General features: G+C 39.4%; 1 protein-coding gene across 1 annotated transcript in view; it reads left to right on the forward strand.

Annotated features, from left to right (window-relative positions):
• Positions 1–1,129: 1,129 nt before the first annotated feature.
• Positions 1,130–21,161, forward strand: part of SNED1 (sushi, nidogen and EGF like domains 1) — a 1,598,911-nt gene continuing 1,578,879 nt past the window's right edge. Inside the window, exon 1 of the mRNA XM_044070335.1 lies at positions 1,130–2,304. Coding sequence (XP_043926270.1) covers positions 2,047–2,304 — 258 coding nt within the window. The 5' untranslated portion in view covers positions 1,130–2,046. The remainder of the gene's footprint in view (positions 2,305–21,161) is intronic.

The raw sequence follows: 21,161 nt of genomic DNA on the forward strand, positions 1-21,161 counted from the left end.
ATTTGATTGATCATCCCCTTAACTTGTACTATCGAATATGAAGTACACAAAGTAGTGAGAGAAACTGAAAATAAACAAAATTATAACATGTGGGGATGAGCAGACACACACACACACACACACACACACACACACACACACACACACACACACACACACACACACACACACACACATCTATGCGTGTTCTACAGCTTCTTGAGCCCTCAGCTGCTCAAATTCTACTAACTGCTGGGTCAGCTGCTCAAACCTTAGCATGAGTTCAGAGACACAGCTGATGTAGCATCTGCTCGCATCCCAGGAAATGGATGCATGCAAGTGCTCACCACAGACCAGGTAAATAGAAAAGGAAATGGGAAGGGTGAGTATAGGTTCTGCGAGAGGCAGGGATTTTATTGTTAGAGTGCTTTCAGTATATTAGGGGTAGGGAGGAAAGGGTAATTTTAGGTTTAGGGAACAATCTGGAGGTATAGGAAGGTTAGAGTTAGGGAGGAAAGGTGGATTTTATATTTAGTAAGTGATCTGGAGATTAGGGTTAGGGAAGCGAGGGGGATTTTAGATTTGGGGAGCAATCTAAAGATATCAGAAGGTTAGGGTTAGTGAGGTGCTGGGGATTTTAGGTTTAGGGCGTAATCAGGGTAAGAGTTAGAACATGAGTAAGGTGAACTACACAGAATCTAGCATCTACTGATCTGCTCTGAAAAATAATGCTCTGCTTTCTAATCATCTACTATAATAGTTTAAAGACTACTGTTACTACTTTTAATACTTAGGAGTATGAAAAGCATTGTGTAACTACACTTGGGAATACGAGCTGCACATTGCATTCTGTCTGCTTCTACAAATGACTCACATTTGCAGCACCCTTGGCACTTTTTGTGTAGTTTGCCTGCTTGAGTTAGTAAAGAGCTAAAATATTTCAAAAATCATGTGCAATTTATTTTCCTTCTACACTTTACTAAGTACATAACTCGAGAATTCAATGTACTACAGGGAAAAGGTTTTCATACTGACATTTAAAGCATGCTTTCATACAATCTGATACACTTTTTGTCAACAAACATTATTAATATCAGAACAACTTATGTTTCCTACGTTTTTCGAAATTCTCTTTACAGATTACATTACGTGTACACAATGTTCTCACTTGTACATTAGATCTTACGTTTTGATGAACAAAATGTCCGTGATGGGAAAAACAAGCACTTTATTTAAATGTGCTGTTTTTCCTAAGACGAGGACTCATTCCAGTTTATACAGGACACGCAGTCTTTGTTATGCGCATTTGTTATTTCTGCTTTAGTTATTTCTGCTTTATAGCTGTACAGTGGCCGTATCTAATCCTTCTTCCATACTCTTTGTCTGTTCTATGCTAATTACGTCCAAAACAAAGGCAAACTTTTTTTTTTCAAAATAACAGACTTTAGAAGATCGTCTATTTCTTGTGCTTTCCCATATTTAACCCACATATCACATTTTATCATTGTCATGCACGTCGAAGTCATCCTAATGACTTTTTGGATTCGTACTTCAGTATTTGAGAGGGTACCTGTGGAAGATGCTAACTCCCGGCTTCCTTCTGTTTATTTAATGTTTTTTCCTCCGTTACGGCTCGCGGTAAACGACCCCATTTCAGCTCCACCCCCAAAGATATTATTCCACAACGAACCACGCCTTAAACTCTGCCACCCCTCCCTTGGCCTGGATGAGGGTGGGATTATGAGTTTGAATGAGCACCCTGGTTGCGAAAACAGAGTTGCCAGTGTTATAGCTGGAAAACTTAGGGAAAGAATCGAAGAAAAAAGTTCTTGCATTCTCGTCTCAGCTGACTTGAGAAGATTTTTTTTTTTAACAGAAGGAGGTAGCATTTCTTTCTTGTGCATGGAAACTGTTAGTAAAAACAGACTGCAGAATCTCCTCTGAAATTTGCATCTGCAAGCCTAATGCTTTGGGGCTATTAAAGATATTTCATTCGTATACAGCAATCATTTTTTTAGTAGTTGCATTGCATGTTCCTTAAAGCTACTGACTGGCTGAAACCCTGGGATGATGAGTATCCTGGTACTGCTGAGAATCCTGCGCTGGTGGTGGTGGGGCTTGAACGTGAACTCGGGCGGCTGCACCCTGCTCCTGGTATTGAGTAATTCTGGAGGGGCAGATGCCATTGTACCCTTGACCGACTTCTACCCTTTTGGGACTGAACATGGGGACTCGACCACCCCCAAACAGGACGATGGGGGTTCTGGACCTCTTGAAATATCCGTAAAGTTTCCTTTCTTTGGAGACAGGCATTCCTCTCTTTATGTGAGTACTTCTTAGTCTTTGCATTATATTTGTAAAATGATTATTTTATAATAAGCCTGATAAAAAGGGAGCTCTCTGCGCCCTTTTGCTTACTTTGTTACCCCTTTTGGCTGTCATCGGAGATACTGCTGTACTGCAAACATTGCAGTGAAACGCTGACATTCTCTGCATCACGTTCTTACGAAACATTGCGAATAGCATTGATGGGGGTGTACTTCACCCCTGATTTGGACATTAGTATTGGGGAGTGCATCCTAGACTGATAATAGTGACGAAGGAAATGAATGACAGGTTTCCGTGGTACTACGTATGTTCAGAGAGAAGGAACTGCTGATGCTGTGGTAATGCTAAGGCATAATACAGATGCTCCAGCATAGTATAGACCAATTTCTTTTTCTGTTTCATACATGAATTCTTCAGAAGCAGTGTATGAACAAGTCTTAAGGACAGTGGGGGAGGGGACACTTTCTCTGAATATTCTGTGGTTACTTAAATTCAAATAAGCTCTGTTAGTACTGTACAAAAGCAATGTTATGTGCAGCATAGATCACAGAGTCTGTACTTATTTCGTAATGATTTAGCTAGACATTCAGTGCATTTATACAAGAACTGATGTAGAGATACTGGAATGTTTAGAAACATACATAGGCACTGGTACACATTTGGAGTTTGTGTGGAAAAGGCTATTTACGTGCAGAGTTTCTGTTATTTGCTGTCACATACTGTGGCTGTCCCCATGCTGAAATATAACCTGCCATTCACCTTTATCCTGAAGTTATTATTTCTTTGCACATAACCCCTCAGCCAGTATAAAGCCAAAGTTATATAACTGGTTTGATATGTGACACTTTGTGCATCCACTACTGACTACATCAGCAGCATACAACCTGTTTCCTGTGTGATAAACAGTTAAAAAAAATACATGTTAAACAGAACTGTCCTGAGAGTGCTAGGGAAGGTCCCTCACTTTTTCCAGGTCATGCTGGCTGCAGTAATGAATGTAAGATCCATGACATAAACAACATACAATGTAGTACAAAAATTTGCAAGTCTGTTTAATGAAATGATAAGGTAGGGAGCTTAGCATATGATTAAAATCGTTGGCATAGCTTGGCATGTTCTTATTCCAGAGGGAAAAAAACATAAATAAACATAAAGCACGTGCTGTTAGAATATTACCTATTCTTCAAGGAATATTTTTATATATAAAATATGCCACTTCTTTTCCATTTAGCTACTTACCAGATAGGTCTGAAGACATTCTTTTTAGGGATATCCTGGAGCAACAAAAAGTTAAGCAAGTTATTCTGGGTCATATGACATACTAGTGGGCAGGGGATACAATTCAAACATGGATTTAAAAGATTCTGCTCCGCTATTTGATCTTATTTATGTTGAAAAATTGCTAGCCAAATCTGTCCACTGAGAAGAGGCATAATATTTTTCTTTTTTTCATGAATAACCAAATGCCGGACTGTGCAGACGTTGTAAAATAATGAGCCATTCAAACAAAAGTATGGAATTTCAAGAAAATCCAAACAGATAGAAGGTGTTAGTCTCACAAAACGTTCAAAGGCTGTACTTTGTTATATAATCCCCACTGATCCAGCATTATAGCTTTCAGTTAATGGAAAATGTTAACCTTCTAAGAAGTAACTGTAATTAGTCAACCAAAATATACAACATGTACTATATCAGTGCTATCATAACTGGTTGGTTCCTGAGAACCTATTATTATGCATTAATGAACTCATGACATTATTTAATTTAAATCATTTTAAATGTTTAATTGTGTTATAGCATGGGAATAACTGTCTAGTTTGTAGCTGAGCAGGAAGTTAAATTGGTCTCATGAGAAAGTGTTGCTCTGCATGTTTACTGTATTTGTTTGTATGTTTTTGCTAACTCCTCTGATGCTGCTGAAAAGCAAATACCAGATCAAAATATGCAGTAGTGTTATAGTATTTATTCTCTGTTTCTGTGCCGCTCGTCGCTTAGAAAAATGCAGGAATATTATAAATGAGGTAACTGATAACCTTGAAATAAATATTACCGCAGCTGAATAGAAGGAAATAAATAATAAAAAATTGTGTACAGAAGGAAAATGAGGTGTATGGAGTGCTTTCTTACTGTAAGTGGGTAATGTAATTAAACTATAAGGTATAACAGAATTTATGCTGTTGAGCAGAACAGCAAGTCTTATGTGGCTGACATTTAAGGCATTGCTGAGAACTTCCAGTGTCCAAGAAATGCCATTATCCCTTGTACCTCCAGCCACCTAGAGCACCATACAATGATATTGTGATTGTGTAATTTTTTGTGAAATGGAAACCTTAATACATTAATTTCAACTCAGCAACTGGGTTTACAGACAACTTTAACTCTGTTGTTAGCCAATCAGCATGGAGCACTATCTCACACCTTTTTGTTGTGTTGGCTATTGAGAGAAAAACAAAGTGAATGAGAAATGATTCTTACATTCACAAGAGTGAAGAAAGAATACAGAGAAAGTGGTAGTTTGAAAATAGTGGGTGTAACTAAAGCAGTTAGAGTAGTCTGTTGTTCTTTTTAGCATTGTCAGTGGCATTAGTAGCAGTATAGATAGAGACTGTTGTTACTGGTGCTGTGAAATTAAACTGACTTAATCAATATTAGGAAGAGTAAGCTTATTTTGCTAGCAAACTTGCTAGATGTTGCAGTGCTGAGAAGTAAGTCATGATTTCTACCTGTGAATTGTATAACATAGTTCAGTACAGTTCTTAGTTTTTCATCCCTTTAACATTAACGTTATGCATGACAAAGCATTTAATAACTAACAGCATGGACATCACCTGGGGTTCTTGTGAATTCATCTGAATCTTCAGTACTCTATTTTCATGAGATAAAGATCAGTTGACTGCATAACAGTACAAATGTATATTTAGGGATTAGCTGTTGTGTCATGCTTAATGGTTAGACAAAAATGAAAGATGGAAAGTGCAGTGCTTATGCTATGTGTCAGAAATCACAGCTTGTGTTTCTCTTTATAGATATCCAAATATTTTTAGCCATTTGAATGTAATTTACCAAAGTTAACAGCTCTTCTGCAGCCTGTAGCAGGGAAATGTGCCTAAGAGTTTGCATTGGCTTGAGTCCAGGGTCATCCAGAAAGATCTTGCATGCAGGAGCATTTCAGAGATCAGAGTAAACACAAGGAGCTATGAATTGATCTGTGTGGGATATCATTCTGCATTTGCCTGCTGAAGGAAAGGATGATTGTTTACCTTATGGGTTTTGCAAGCAAGGTAGGATGTAATCTCATATAAACTACAGAGAGTACATGATAAACTGATAAAATAAGAAGGTGCAGAGTGCCAAAGGATTATATGAGAAATGTGGGTTTTATCTTATAAGTCATATGTGGTCCAAAATCAAGTAAGATCACTTTACGTAACATTAAGGCACCATTTATTTCTATGGATTACATAAGGATTTTAGTAAACAAGAAAAGAACTCAGATGCTATTGAAGTTTGTGTGATGAGGCCTCCCCTTGTATGTTCTTCATAGCTTACGTTTAGTGGAGCATAGAGAGATGGAGCCTTGACTATAACCCAAATGACCCAGGTTAGACTATTGGCCCTGGCAATAGAGGAGACAGCCAGGGAGGGAGAGGTGTAAAGATGCAATTCCTGTTCATATTTTTAAAGAAAGAGGTTCATAGGCATGCTGTGGGATGTGTCTCCTGATAGTTTATCATCTGATGGAGACCACAGAACTAACAGGGGATGTTCACTCAAAAGAAGGTGGGGTTTTCTGTCCCCATTATGCATCTACCCTTGGAGGGCTCATACAGCACATTTGTATGAGGAACATTAAAGTTGTATGGCAACACCACCAACAGTACACACACAGTGACTACCTGCATGATAGCCACACAGTGATTGGCTGCTGCATATAAGTGAATGTATAGGCAGGGATATAGTGATTGGCAACAGTGCTGCATGGCTATGGAAATCAATGTGATTTCTTTAATGGTGGAGGAGACTTTCTTTTGTTTATAGAGTTATACACTGTGACTGTCTCAGAACTGATGGGGCAGACACTAGAACTCAACAATGTGGTTCAGCAGTATTAGGACTTAGTTTAATGACTTGTATGCATGTGTCTATGAAGGACCAGTCAGTCTTGCATCCTCCCTTGAAAATAAAGGAAGAAAGTCTGCGAATGTATTTAATCTTCAAACAAGGAAATGGTGTTCTGTCAGTCTTAAGTAGATGCTTGCTGAGGACAATTTCCCAACATGTTGTTATTTATAGGAACATCAAGCGTTGATAAAGCAGTTCTAGGAAATGGGATAGTTGTTTTAAAGGAATTTGGGAAAAATCTATACCATGAAGATCTGAATGGGGTACAGAGGAAAAACAGATACATTGAAGATCTGCATGGGGTGCAATGTGAGAGTCAGGTCAGTCAGTTGTGCAAATACTACAATGTTGACGGATTCTTTTGTGAGTGGGTACCAGCTGATACCATTGAAGTTTATAAACCATCCATCCATCCACAACCATGATGACCCTTTTCCTTTCTAAATGACATTGTGTCCTTATATTATGAATTTTACATTTGTTGGAAGGCCTGTGACAGTCTGTTTTAAAACAAGATTTCCAACTGTTAAGTAACTTTATGCAGACAGACCACACAAAGTTACTTTACTGGAGCAGTCCTTTGTTAAGTGACTTGGGCTGTATGTATTTTTGACAGTGGTAGGTCTTAAATATTCTGTCAAAATATCTGTCATATAGATATTATGTAATGCATCATCTAAGCAGTTCTGCTAATAAGGAATGTGGTTACTGATATTGCAAGATTGGAGACTTTAGTGATGAATTTGTTTTCAAGATAAATCATATTCAACAGCAATATTTTCCTTTTGATCTCACTCTTACTTTACAGTGGGATTCCAAAACTTCAATTTCAGCATAGGATCATAGGATCACAGGATCACAGGATCACAGGATCATAGGAGGTTACTAGGCTAATGGCCCTGGCGCCCTTACAAGCCTATCCAGCCAAGCACGTCCTTTTTTTTTTTTTTTGTCCCAGTTCAAGCTATAGTACAGTGATGAGTTTGGTTAAAGATGAAATGCACATGTTTGTATAGTTTTGGCATTTACAGAAAATGCAATGAGACTCTTGATGCTATATAACTTTAGACTAAGGTGAACCGATTTCAATGTTTTACATGGATGTCTGCTTAGGCATTAGGTTTACTATAGTTCTGATGAATGCTGTTTACATGGTATGAATATGTATATGTGTCATGTATACAGTTAAATTACCATTTGCAGTGTACATGTTTTTTTTTCTTCTTCAACAAATGATATATGTATTTATTGGGATCCGGACACATGCTCGACTAGCATATGTCCGAATCACAGAACACCGAACACACATACATGAAAGCACTTAAAATCGAAAAGTGCTTCCGTGTATATGTGCCTGTTTCGTAGATTGGACTACAGTGTGGGTAAGGGAAAATTCCCTTTTCCCCACTGTAGTGTGATCTCGGAGTGAGAATATTAAAGTGTGGGGGGGATGGGGGTACAGGGGGGCACCCCTCTGCAGAAACATAGATTTCTTTTTGAACTACACATACACGGAAGCACTTTTCGATGTTAAGCGCTTTCGTGTATGTGTGTTCAATGTTTTGTAATTCAGAGACATGCTAGTCGAGCATGTGTCCTAGACCCATATTTATTAGCATTTTTGAATTAAGGGACATCCATGCCTAAATCCTCAGTTGTATTGGCAAAGTATTTGTTAATGCTAAATGCTGACTTTCACTGAAGGCATACTATGGTAAGAGTAGTAAAGACATAACGGTTAACCAAACAAGGAAGTATAAAGCAGTAAAAAAATGAAGGAGGCGATTCCCTATGGTATTCCATATATTGTATAGCATAATTAGGGAACACTTAACAGGTTACAAAACAAGGTACATGCCAAATTTGCTAAATTATTTTTTCTAAGATGTAGCACTTCAAACCTGAACTAAAGTTGAGAGAGTGCAAAGATTTTCAACTCATTGCAGAAAGTGATGGCCTGGTTTTATTTCCCCCAGATGTTTTATTTGAACCTACTCTGATTCAACAAAAGTAAACCTAGACCATCAGATATACCGAAGTGTTCCAACTAGCCCTATGAAGTTGCCACTCCTTCCCCTTCTGTATCCTTTTCTTTCATTGTCATCATCTTTACTGCTGTGCCTAGATCTCCACTCTATCAACACTTCTAGCAATGCTGCCATGGGCCCATTCTCCCATAATCCAATGTTTCCATTCCCCCATCGTGTTTACTTTTACATCACAGACTAGCCCCCATATGGCATATACATGTCCTGTCTCCATTTCCCATTCTCTTCTGTAGCAAGTACATTTGGATGGCATCTGTGATTTCACTGACTTTTGATGAGTGTCATCTCATTAAGAACAATCCATGAAATCAGTCAATGAATATTTTCCTCTTTACTGCATTACTCTTGATGCACTCTTATGCACTTCGAAGTGGTAGGAAGCAAGTTGAAAAAAGAGTTTTTGCAGGAGGCAAGCTCCTTGCACCCCTCACTTTTGGGGGGTGTGATACATCCACTTTCTGCTATATAATTCTGAGATTGCATAATCATGCAGAAACGGAAACGGAAACTCTGTATACTAGCTTGCTTCCCTCTGTTCATGATTGTATAATCTTAATAAATGTATTATCGACAATGAACAGGACTCACTATCAAGTGTAAGTAATGACATGGCTCTCATTGGGTAGTCTGCCCATGAAATAGACTGATCCATGCATTCTCAATGCCTTATGTTTTTCTTTGTACTGTTTGATCTCCTTTATCATTATCAGGCTGTAAATCTTTCACGGAACATTCTTAGATAGTTTGTTTCTTCTGTTCTGATATGGCATTCATAATGTAACATGATATTATTAGAGTGCATTAAAATGCAGCCACCATATGCTTATGAAGAGATCAAAAGAAATTGCCATATTGTTTGTTCTGTTAAAAAAAACTAGAAATCACCAGTGTTACAAGGCTGTGGTCAACATATCCTTTTTTTTAAGTTTTCAGTATTTTCAGTCAACATTTTTCTATCTGTTCAAGTTTTATTTAGTAAAAGAAGGGTTGGGGAGATGGCACATAATAATTACTTTTATTGAAAAGATGCATTTCTGTATTTCTACTCACCTGTCTCTGCATATAGATGATACAACACTAAGTATTATTACAGAACAATGTTGGGGCTCAGATATATTATAGATTGACTAGGAATTGCCCTCTCTCTCCCTCTGTTATCAGGAACATTTTCATATGATTTACTGAAAGGATTTTTTTTCTGTCAGAGATGGGGAAATGGGAGACAGGGTATCTGCCATTGTCTGCCTATGAGCGATTTGGCAATGTAGAACTACGCAAACCCAGGCAATTGTTGGCACTACATCAGGGTGCATAAAGCCAATGAGTGGGAATCTCACAACTGTTAGATTGCACTTATGGTTTATAAATGAAAAAGGAGAATTTTATTTTAATCCAAACAGAGACTAATATTGGCAGGTGAGATACCTCCCTGTGTCATGCATGAGGTATATCGGAGTGTTGTATTAGTCATGGGTACATTTAGATGTTAACAATGTTTAAGTCATCAGCCTGTTATCAGAACAGAAGAGCTTGTAATATGAGCTTCATTAGAAAGTAGCTTGAATTCCAGTGCTCATCATTGAAACATCATATTATAAAGGACTGGAAAGAATTTCATCAGTCAAAATGTTAGGCCTACTGTTTGTGAGATGAAGACGTGAAAAGCACTGCTTTAGATCTCCAAAATAAACTTCTGTGCCGCTTGTGTGTATGTGTGCATAGCAGTGTAAATTATGTTTCTGAGTAAAAAAGTGAGTAAACAGAGTGTTGTTTTCTTGAAATGTAGTCTTGTTTTATGTAGTTGTTTCTGTTACATTAAGTGTAGAGAGCTGCATTAGTAGTAAAAGGTTTGATGAATAAGCCTTTATAGATGATATAAAAAGAGGGCTGAGATATGTTGAGGCAGAGAGTGCTTCTCTTGGTAAAGAGAGCTTAATGTTCAGAGCAGACACTCTAGGAGACCAAACTGTAAAATAAAGTAGGAGAAAAGCTAGAAAATATACCTTGAAGAAGGACTCCAGCGAGAGCTACTATGGCAAACTGCTTCCTAGCAATCCAAAAACTGAAGGTGCTTGCTGTGTATTTTAACTAAAATCCAGAGACTTCATTTTGTTTGGAATACCCTATCTTAACAAATAGCACCATAATGGTCTCAGCTATTATTGTGAAAGTCTTGAGACCTGTTGCTGATAACAGGAGTCTAATTTCCTCGGGGGAAGAACCTTGTGGTGTGTTAGGAGTTTTTTTTCATTGTAAATACACCTGTGTGTTGATATGTGTGCTAAGATTTATTTATTTATTATTTATTTTACATTTGTTTATCAGGGATGTCCGACTAGGTCAGTGGCGCTTTTTCAGTGGAGGCCTGGGGAGAAAAGCTTCATTACAAAAACACATTAAAAACAATACGAGAAATCGATAACAATCAAGAATACATAACTTTGGTAAATATAGATAGTGAATAGTTTATACATAAACAATAAAAATTGAGAGGACTATAAAGTGGAAAAAAGAGAAAGCTAACAAATAAACTAGCATGAAATAGCTTGTGCCATCATAGAGAAACGACTGATCAGTAGATCAATATTATGGTTTTGGTGGTAAATATTTATGAGTTAAATGTATGGTATGTGAACAAGAATGTGGATGATTGTTGCTATGCTAGTTTTACTTGTTCTAAACAGTGATAGCTAAGGCAATAATGAGGTGACGTGCAAGAAAGAGGGAATATGATGAAACTGTCGGAAGCTTGAGATAGGTAGGTAAATATAGGAGCAGTAGTGAGCTTAAGATAGGTAGAGAGAAATTAGAATTCAGTGTGAGAGAAGGAATAGTTTGGATGTTAGAATTTAGTAAGGAAAGAGATATTTGGTTGTAAGAACAAGGAAGGGCAGAATGATCAGCCTGGATTAGTATAGGAGGAAAGCCAGTTTTTGGTTAGGTGTTCCTTAATTAGCAGTTTAAATTTGGGTGTATTGCTAGACTTTAGTATTGTCTGGGGCATGGAATTCCTGGACTTAGATATTTGGTGGGAGAATGGAGAATTACAGTAACAATTATTAGGTTTGGTTACGTTGAGTAGTAGTTTGTTGGAGGATCTTAGTGGCCTGCCGTTTGAGTAGAGCTGCACTAAGCTCTTGAGTGCTGGACAGCTGTCTGGCTGGTGGAAGATGAAATGAATGAAAGTTAGTTGATTGAGGGATAGGAGGTTGGATAGTTAAATCCAATTTCATTTATGAAGTGCTGTGCAGTGATGTGATCTGTAAGGGAGGTTAGTAGCGAATCTTGAGGTTTTGTTATATCAGGACTCCAGTTTGTTTAAGTCTGATTTTCTGAGATTAGTGAATATTGGTGAGGCATATACAAGGGTAGAGAGCAGATGAGTCATAGCTATGGAATGTCTACTGGCCTCAGTTAGGTTTGGCTTTACTCTGCATAGTGAGCCTAGCTTAATGTAGACCTTTTTCATAGAGCGAGGTGTTTGTCAAATTTTAGGTTGTTGCCAATTGTGACTCCAAGGAGTTTGGCATGCTGAACAGGTTCAATTTTAATTTTATTGGCTGAGTAGATGGAGAAGGGGGGGATAGTTGTCAGGAACTTTGCTATTAGTGAAAAGCAAAAGCTTTATTTGGACTGAGTATGAGTAGAGCATCTGAGAAGTATTTTTCAAAGTCTTGGAAAGATTATTGGGTTGATTGCAGGAGTTCTGGTAGGGAGCGAGTTGAACATATGATGGAGGAGTCATCAGCTTATTGAACAATGGTTGCATGCTGGGTGGCTGTGCTAAGACTGTTGGTGAATATGGTGAAGAGCAATAGGCCAAGAACTGAGCCTTCGGGGACTCCTACTGAGACAAGTAATAGGATGGAGAGTTCATTTTGCCACATAACTGCCTGTTGGTGGTCAGTTAAGTAGCTGAGAAACCATTTTGGAGCATTTACTAAGACCATAGTGGTTGTCATAGCTAAGTCAGTGGCTATCCTAAAAGATAATGCCACTGCTAAAACAGCTGACCTAGGAGGAAGATCTCAAAGCATGTCATACCACCTTGCAGCAGTGTTTGTTGAACTGACAAGGCTAGAATCTTCTCACCCCAATTAACTGGAAAACCATTAATAGCCTTCATGTAAATGAAGGACACTGATTACCAGGACCAGAATAAACTGAAAAAGACTTTCCTTTTCTGAACCACCTATCTCAAAAATTTCACAACTGCACATTTTCTCATAATAAAATAGTAAGATAAGAATTACGTAACTTAAGCGATTTTATTAATTTATGGTTAGATTCAGATGGTCAACATAATAACAAACAATATTCTATTGCCGAGACAGAAGTACAAACTGTGTTTGGAATAGTAATCCATCCAGCTGCTGTTGTGTCCATTTCAACACCTGAAATGTATTTTTTATTTAAGCAGTAACCGATGATGTGGTGTGGTATATTGAAGATTTACCCACAGTTGTTGTGGTTTAATCATGAGGGTGAAGCCTGAGTGATTAAATAAAGCCAACCGTGGGTAAATTTCAATATACCACAACCACGGAGTCGGTTATTGCTATTATACAATGACATTATTTAAGAAAAAAATACTTACTTTTCTTAAATAATGTCTTTGCATAACGGTGCATTACTGTTCTTCTCCTGGTCTCCTGGTTGTGGTACACTGCTTCCTTGTTTTGATGTATTGAGCTTGCGTATGGGACTTGCATCCCATGCATACCCAGTACATCAATGCTTTGAAACGGAAGCAATGGAGAAAAGAAAGTCTCCGTTGCTCTGTTTTTTCTTTTTTTATTTGTTAAAAAAAAAATTTTGAGCAGTTTATACCAATGGAAAAAAGTCCTTTTTTCGTTGGTATATTGCGGGATTTACAACGGGTACTCTGGTCAATCAGCGTGCACATTTTGGAATATTAATGGGGGGGTCATTGTATAATATTTATTAACCAGGATAGACCACTAATCATTTTCAGGTTCAGTCAAGGACCATTGTCTAGTTAAGTGATTTGCTTTTGGTCACACACAATGGAAGCAGAGGACATTAACCCTGGACCACAAGAACCTGTTTGTTAACTTCTCATGATATTAATGCTATGTACTACCCGATGTGCCTTAATGTTTTCTGTCTACTAGATATTTTAATAGGGAAATGTTTTCCCCAGTTTAAATAGTTATGGATACAATCAGAAGAAGCTACTTCTTTTGATAGATCATGTTATGAATGTGAAGACAGGAACCAGTAGGTGAATAAGCCTACAGGTATGCATCTGCATAACACAGAGAAAATAGGGGAGGTTACCATGAGACGTGCATTAAGGTACACAAATCAAAGAATACTGTCACCAAGCACCACATTTAGAAATGTTGGCTAGGAATAAAAAGAGTGGAAGAAACTACAATTAAAGAGATATATGGGAATACACCTCTACTAGAACTACACGAAGGAAGGAATCTACACATGAAATTATTGTAGCTTGGAAGTGCTGTAGAGCAAGGAGTAGAAGTGCCATTGCAGTCTGAAAATGTTGCGTGATGAAGAAACTAGCAGAACTGATGAAGGTGAACATTCACTGTAAAGGTATATTCTGAAGAAGTAAAGTTAAAAAACATGGAAAAATGCAAACTTGAACTGAAAACTAAACGTTTTGACAAGACGAAACATAAAACCCCATGAATGAAGAGTTCTTAGCATTAGATTAGATGGATAATCAGAGGGAGAATTATAACAATAAGACAGATTTCACGAAGGGGCAAAAAGAGAGAGAAACAGTACCTGCTTAGCATTCTAAACCCACTTCTGTCAGTGGAAGTAAGAAACCTCAAATAAAGGAAGACTGTAGGCAGTAGGTATCTTTAAGTAAAGAAAAAAATTAAACTGATGGCAAATCCTTTGCAGAAAGAACACAACAGAGAAAATAAAAATAAATTGAGAGGATGCTGTTGGTCACTCTATGACAGAGGGTGAGAGACACAGAGCAGACAAGAAAAAGGAGAAGTCATATACTAAGGGCCAAAATAACTTTGAACAGGACCGCAATGATATTTCTTTTGAGATAAAACATGGATGATCTAAGCAAAAGGAAGTGGATTCAATGAATTGGGCCCATAAAGAAAAGGAACAAAATTAAATTGGGCAGAGATAGCAAATGATAACTAAAGAATACTTTTATGAGATGCCTTTTCTAAGCAATGAGTTAGTCCTAAGTGCCTGTATTGGTAGGGGAGGGGATGAGGCATCTACCTCTTACCTAGCAACAGGCTGATCTTAAGAAAACCCTGGGCTTTGCTGACCTCTGGGCATATATATATATATATATATATATATATATATATATATATATAAATATACACTTTGATTTACAGAATGACTTTGTATGTACAGTAAGAGCAGAAAGGAAGGAGCATTCCAACTATTGATGTTCAAGCCTTTTATGTTTCTAGTGATGACATTAGCACATAGTAATGTTCTATTGGTCTGTATGCACCAGGCATTTTGGCAGTCGAGAAATATGGCTCAGAGCACAAATAAATGATTCAGAAATAATCTTTATTAGTTATAGTATTTCAACATGTGACAGATTTCACAAAGATGTGGGAAGTGTTACCTCTGTCTAAACTAAGTATTTGCCACTTTCTTTCTGCACTTTAAAAAAAGCCATTCTGTTGCTTTAAGTAGCTAGTACATAGCATAGACTAGATTCAGATCTGCTGACTCTAGACTGTATTGTTATACTTGAGCACTATTCCAGCCATCTTACATTACGAGGGCCCTGCCTGTACCTTTGTGGCAGATGTGTGTAGTCTGACTCATCTGAGTTGGAGATTACTAGAGGAAAGCTCATTGTTTGCTTTCCCATTGGTAGTTTAGCTTAAAGGTGTTTAATTTCACCTGTTTATAAGCTTTGCATTTGAGAGTAGCTGCACAGTGTGCAACGGGGTTCAGCAGTGCCCTGTATAGATGGAAACACCTTGAAAGATAATTTTCTCATAGATATCTGTTAGTGAATCCTCCCAACTTCGATGCGGCATTTTGGGAAACTAAGTTGTGCACTGAGAGGTGCTCAGTAGAAGCCTCCCAAAAGATCACAGACCTCCAAAGCACAAACCACTTGCACACACTACAAAGCACATATAACAACACACACACCAGTGTCTCAGCAAATAGGCCCATAAGGCAAACACCTCAAAACCAAATGTCCTAGTCATAGGCGACTCTATAGTGAGACACACTGATGTCCCCCTCACCAGTCTGGACAAGGAGAAGGTCACGGTCCACTGCTTTTCAGGTGCCAGTATCCATCAAATCACACACACACACACACACACACACACACACACACACACACACACACACACACGCACGCACGCACACACACACACACACACACACACACACACACACACACACACACACACACACACTCAAAGTCACTCAACAACAATTACCTTCATGACTTTGTTATAGAACATGTTGGGGTGAATGACGTGAGACATACCTCTCTGGACTATATGAAGAAAGACATAGCTGAGCTCTCACATTATGTGTCCCAGCCAGGTATGTCCCTAGCCCTAAGCAGCATTCTACCATCACCCTTGATGATGTCACAATGTAGAAAAAAAAATGATTGACTTCAACAACTGGCTTACCTTCTGATATCAATCCAGTGGGATCCAGTATCTGTCAGCCTGGGAAGATATGGTTGACAGACCACGTTGCTTTGCCAGAGATGGTCTTCACCTACCTCATCTAGGCTTTCGGATACTGGCAAAGGCACTTGTCTCCCCCATAGTGCCTTTATTAGGCAATGTCAAAACAACATTTCTGACACAAAAACTCCACTCAAGCCAGACGCAAGGTTATGATGCTTAATGCTAGGAGGGTAAACAGGAAACTGCACTCCCTGTAAGCACTTCTCACCTTGGAAGATGCTGGTGTCTGTGCAGTCACTGAGACATGGCTCAAGGCCGTAGAGAGCATCCCGGCTGTGCAAGGCTACAATGCCTTCCACACATTCAGACCCCAAAATGAGCATGAAAAAACAAAAGGCAGAGGTGTATCCATCTTTATTAAAGCAAAATACACATTGAGACTGGCTAAACAGTATGACTCTCTTGAGCTACTTCAGGTACAACCAACTACAGGTAAAACACCCTACCAGATCATTGCTAGCTGCAGGTCCCCCACCATGAACCAGGAGAAGCATGCCGCCTACCTGGACTTATTAGAGTCACTCACTAAACAGCTAAACACTTTGGTCAGTGGAGATTTCAGCTATCCTTCCATCAACTGGATGACATACAAAAGCACAGGCATGCTTGTCCGGATGTTCCTGGACTTTGTCAATGCAAATGCCCTGAAACAGTTAGTCTGCACCACCATAAGGGGCTCAAATGCCCTAGACTTAGTACGCACCAACATGGGGGGGTCACTGCAGAGTACCCCCTGTGTGTTGCCCTCCCTGGTAAAGTCAGACCATAAGTCTGTCTCATACAAATTAATGATCAGACCTGATACCCCCACAAGAGCAAAAAAAAAAACTGAAACATTTCTCCAAAGAAAACTGCAACCTTCTAGGTGATGGTATAAAACGTTTCAAACCCCCTGTTAATAAAACCAACAATGTATTCTATGCAGAATGCAGAAGAGTACCCAAATGCCCTGTATAACCACCTAAACAATGGTTTAAATTCAGCTGTACCTGAATGGATCAAAAACAGGTTCTCCAGAAAAAAACAGGCCACCCTGGTGGACCTCAGGTATAAATAAATTATATAACAAAAGGAAAAAACTGATATCTAAGAACAAGAGGGAACTGACTCAACAGGGGAGGAATTCCCTCCACAGCTTGAACAAGCAAATCAGATATCTTGTAAAGTCATCTAAAGCTACTTATGAAGTTAAAATCTAAAAGGGAACGCCCAACTATGTGCCAAATTTAAAGTGGATAGTACTGAACCTGAGGAAATTACCAACCTTCTAGCTAACAGATTTGGCGGAAACTTCACCCCCTCTTCCCAGCAGCAATAACCCAAAGCATACCTAACACCAGTCCCTTACCTAGTATTTCCAAAGAGCAGATCATATCCATGCTCTCCAAGGCCAAACACACAGCTGCTATGGGATCAGATTACATCCCAGGCTGCTTACTACACAATCTAAAATAAGACCTAGTGGAACCCCTTGGCACACTCTTTAAACTCAGCCTGCACACTGTTCTCCAGCAGAGTGGAGAACAGCAGCAGTAATCCCCTTGCACAAAGTGAGTCCATCAACTGACCCTGGGAACTATAGACCCATAAGTCTAACCAGCCTTATCTACAAGGGCATGGAAAGAATCATCATGGACTTTATCAACAAGGACATAGGGAACCTTCAAACTATTGACCTCACCGAGTTTGGCTTCGTTAAGGGTATATCATGCCTATTGAACCTGTTGGACTTCTTCAAGAATGTCACCAAAGCCCTGGATGAAGGCAAAATAGTACATACCACCTATCTTGATCTAGCCAAGGTTTTTAACACAATCTCCCACTCTGTTATCATTGAGAAATTCTCCTATCTGGGGATTAAGCCATACATCACTAGATGGGTAGCCAACTGTCTCACCGACAGAATGCATACTGTGAGTTGGGGATTCCACCTCTACCAGTAGACAAGTTACCAGTGGACTACCACAAGGATCTGTGCTGGGCCCTCTACTGTTTGGAATCTATTTCTTGGAAGTCCAGGTGAAAGTAGATGCCCTCTCCCTTACAAAGTTTGCTGATGATTGCAAACTGGGTGTAATCATTGAGTCCTGAAATGAGGTTAACATATTACAAAAGGTGCTAACACAGACAAATGATTGGTCCCAAAGTCACAGATTAAAACTAAATGCAAAAAGAGTGCATTATTGGCAAAGAGAAAGTTCCTGCAAATGGCAATATTGACAGCACCCCCTAAGCTTAAACCCAGTGGTGTGAGATTTGTGAACACAGATTGATAGCAATCTAAACTTCAATAACCATGTGTCTACAGTTGTAAGGAAATCCTTCTACATTGCGCATCTCATAAGTAAGGGCATCACATCCAAGACTAAGGATGTTATAACTCCACTTTACTAAACCCTCATCAGACCACTAATGGAGTACAATGATCCCTTTTGCATTTACCTCACCAGATACCTGCTGCAGCTGGAGAGACCACAGAGGTTTCTCACCAAGAAAATTCAGGACTTCCAAAACATGCCCTAAGTGGAAGGACTGAAATCCCTGTCACTACTCTGTATCCTACAGCCTGCTGAGAGGCAACTTGTGCCTGACCTACAGAGTAATCTCTGACCCTACCCTAATGGAAATGCTGCACATCTGCAAATCAAATCAAATGGGACAAGAGTCACTGGCTAGGCTTGTAAAGGCCCTTGGGCCCTTAGCCTAGTAAACTCCTATGAATCTATGAACCTATAAGCCACGCTCCTTTTATCAACAGCAGTACCCTTTCATCCTTGTCACAGGTAAAATTGATTCAGCTAAGCAGTTTGTTATTGCATGCATTCACATCCACCTGGATTCTTGCAGTAAGGGTAAATGGCTGATCTACAATGTCAAATCAGATATTATCATCTTGGGGGAACCTCAGCACTGATTGAATATCTGCAGTTGTTGCTTCACAGTTCAACTCTACAGTGTTGCTGAACTTATTTCTACCTGATTTAAAACAGGCAAAATCAGTGATGGAGAAAGTACTTTTGACTGGATGCTTGCATCCTACCATATCAACATGATTCTTGCTGGTACTATGCAGACTCATTCAGTGACCATTTTCCTAGCTATGCTTGCTAGATCCAGCACAAAAGTCCACAGACTCTTCCACTACTACATCTTTGTAAATACCAAGTTATTTAGTGTGTATGTATTCCTTATGGAAATAAAGTAAGTAAACTGGTCACTGATGCATTTCCACAGCAATGATATTGCAGTCTACCATTTCAGTGATGTCACTATGTCGGTCCTTAAGAGGCTACTCCTGTACTATGATGCAGCTAAAGCAAAAACTCTTCCTTGGGTGACACTTGAAATCAAGGCTCTAACTGTAATCAATCATGGAAAAAAACTACAATCAAAGTACATCAAATGATAGTCATGACATATCCAAAGACTTTTTTGAAATAGCAAACAAAAACTACTATACAATGCATCAGTTGTTGTATCACCATAACCATAATCATGGACCTCATAAATAAAGATATTGGGGACCTACAGACACTGGATCCTACCCAGTTCGGCTTTGTTAAGGGCAGATCCTGCCTCTTAAACCTGGTTGATTTCTTTGAAACAGTCACCAAGGCGATTGACGAGGGGAAGGTGGTCCACACAGCCTACCTGGACCTCGCAAAAGCCTTCGATACAATACCCCACTCGGGCATTATAGATAAGCTCACCAGCTTAAATATAAACCCCTGTGTCACTAGATGGATTACAAACTGGCTCAAGGACAGAACCCACATGGTTAGAATTGCTGGAGCCATGTCAGACTCCAAACCAGTTACAAGTGGTGTCCCACAAGGCTCAGTCCTGGGACCTCTCTTGTTCGGTATATATTTCTCAGAGGTACAGGCCAACACGGAAGGACTGTGGCTGACCAAGTTCGCAGATGACTGCAAACTGGGCGCCATAATCGACTCTCCAGCCGACACAAGCATCCTCCAAAAGGGCCTCATAGAAACAGACAACTGGTGCCAGAGCCGTGGCCTCAAGCTAAATGCCAAAAAGTGTATAGTCATCCCCTTTGGCAAAAACAAAGTGCCCACAAATTACCACATAGGTGGTAATCCATTAAGTACAGAAGAAGTAATTAGGGACCTGGGGACCCAAGTTGATAGCAATCTCTCATTTGACAACCACGTGGCCAAAGTGGTTAGAATTTCATTTTATATAGCCCACCTAATCATGGAGGGATTCACATCTAGATCAGGGGAGGTCATCGTGCCTCTTTACTCATCCCTCATCAGGCCCATAATTGAGTACAATGCCCCTTTTGGGATGTACCTTATCAGACACCTGCAGCAACTGGAAAGACCCCAAAAGTACCTCACCAAGAGGATCAAAGGGCTCAAACAGATGCCATATGCTGCCCGGTTAAAGAAACTCCAGCTCTACTCAGTGGCATAACACCTGTTCAGAGGCGATCTGTGCCTGACGTATAAAGCCATGTCCAACCCGGAATTAATGGACATGCTGCACCTCAGAAAATCCAAATCCCATCGAGCTACACGCTCGAGAGACTTGAACCTCAGCACTGAAATAAATAGGACACGCTGGAGGGACAGATTCATAACCCAGAGGCTCCCTTCACTCTGGAATAAAATCCCAGTCCAGGTTAGGCAGAGTCCCTCATTGACTCTTTTCAAGAGGAATCTTGATGAGTGGATGGGAGATTGTAGGTTTTCCCCGGGTATCACTTCTGTGTCACTGTTAGACAGAGGCACAGTATACTAACCTCGAAAAAGGGCATAGCAAAATAAATTTAAAATGGGTGGCGAAAGCCAAACACATTCTGGCTAGGCTTATAAATGCCCTAGGGCAGATAGCCTAGTATGAACCTATGAACCTATGAACCTATAACCAGTTTTGGCTTGGTATTGCAAGATTACTAAACCCCAGTGGAACAGCCAGTGAAACCTATCTCCTAGGCTGCTGCATA

The sequence above is a fragment of the Protopterus annectens genome, chromosome 4.part1, assembly GCF_019279795.1.
Source record: "Protopterus annectens isolate FY-2018-M chromosome 4.part1, PAN1.0, whole genome shotgun sequence".
NCBI lineage: Eukaryota > Metazoa > Chordata > Ceratodontiformes > Protopteridae > Protopterus > Protopterus annectens.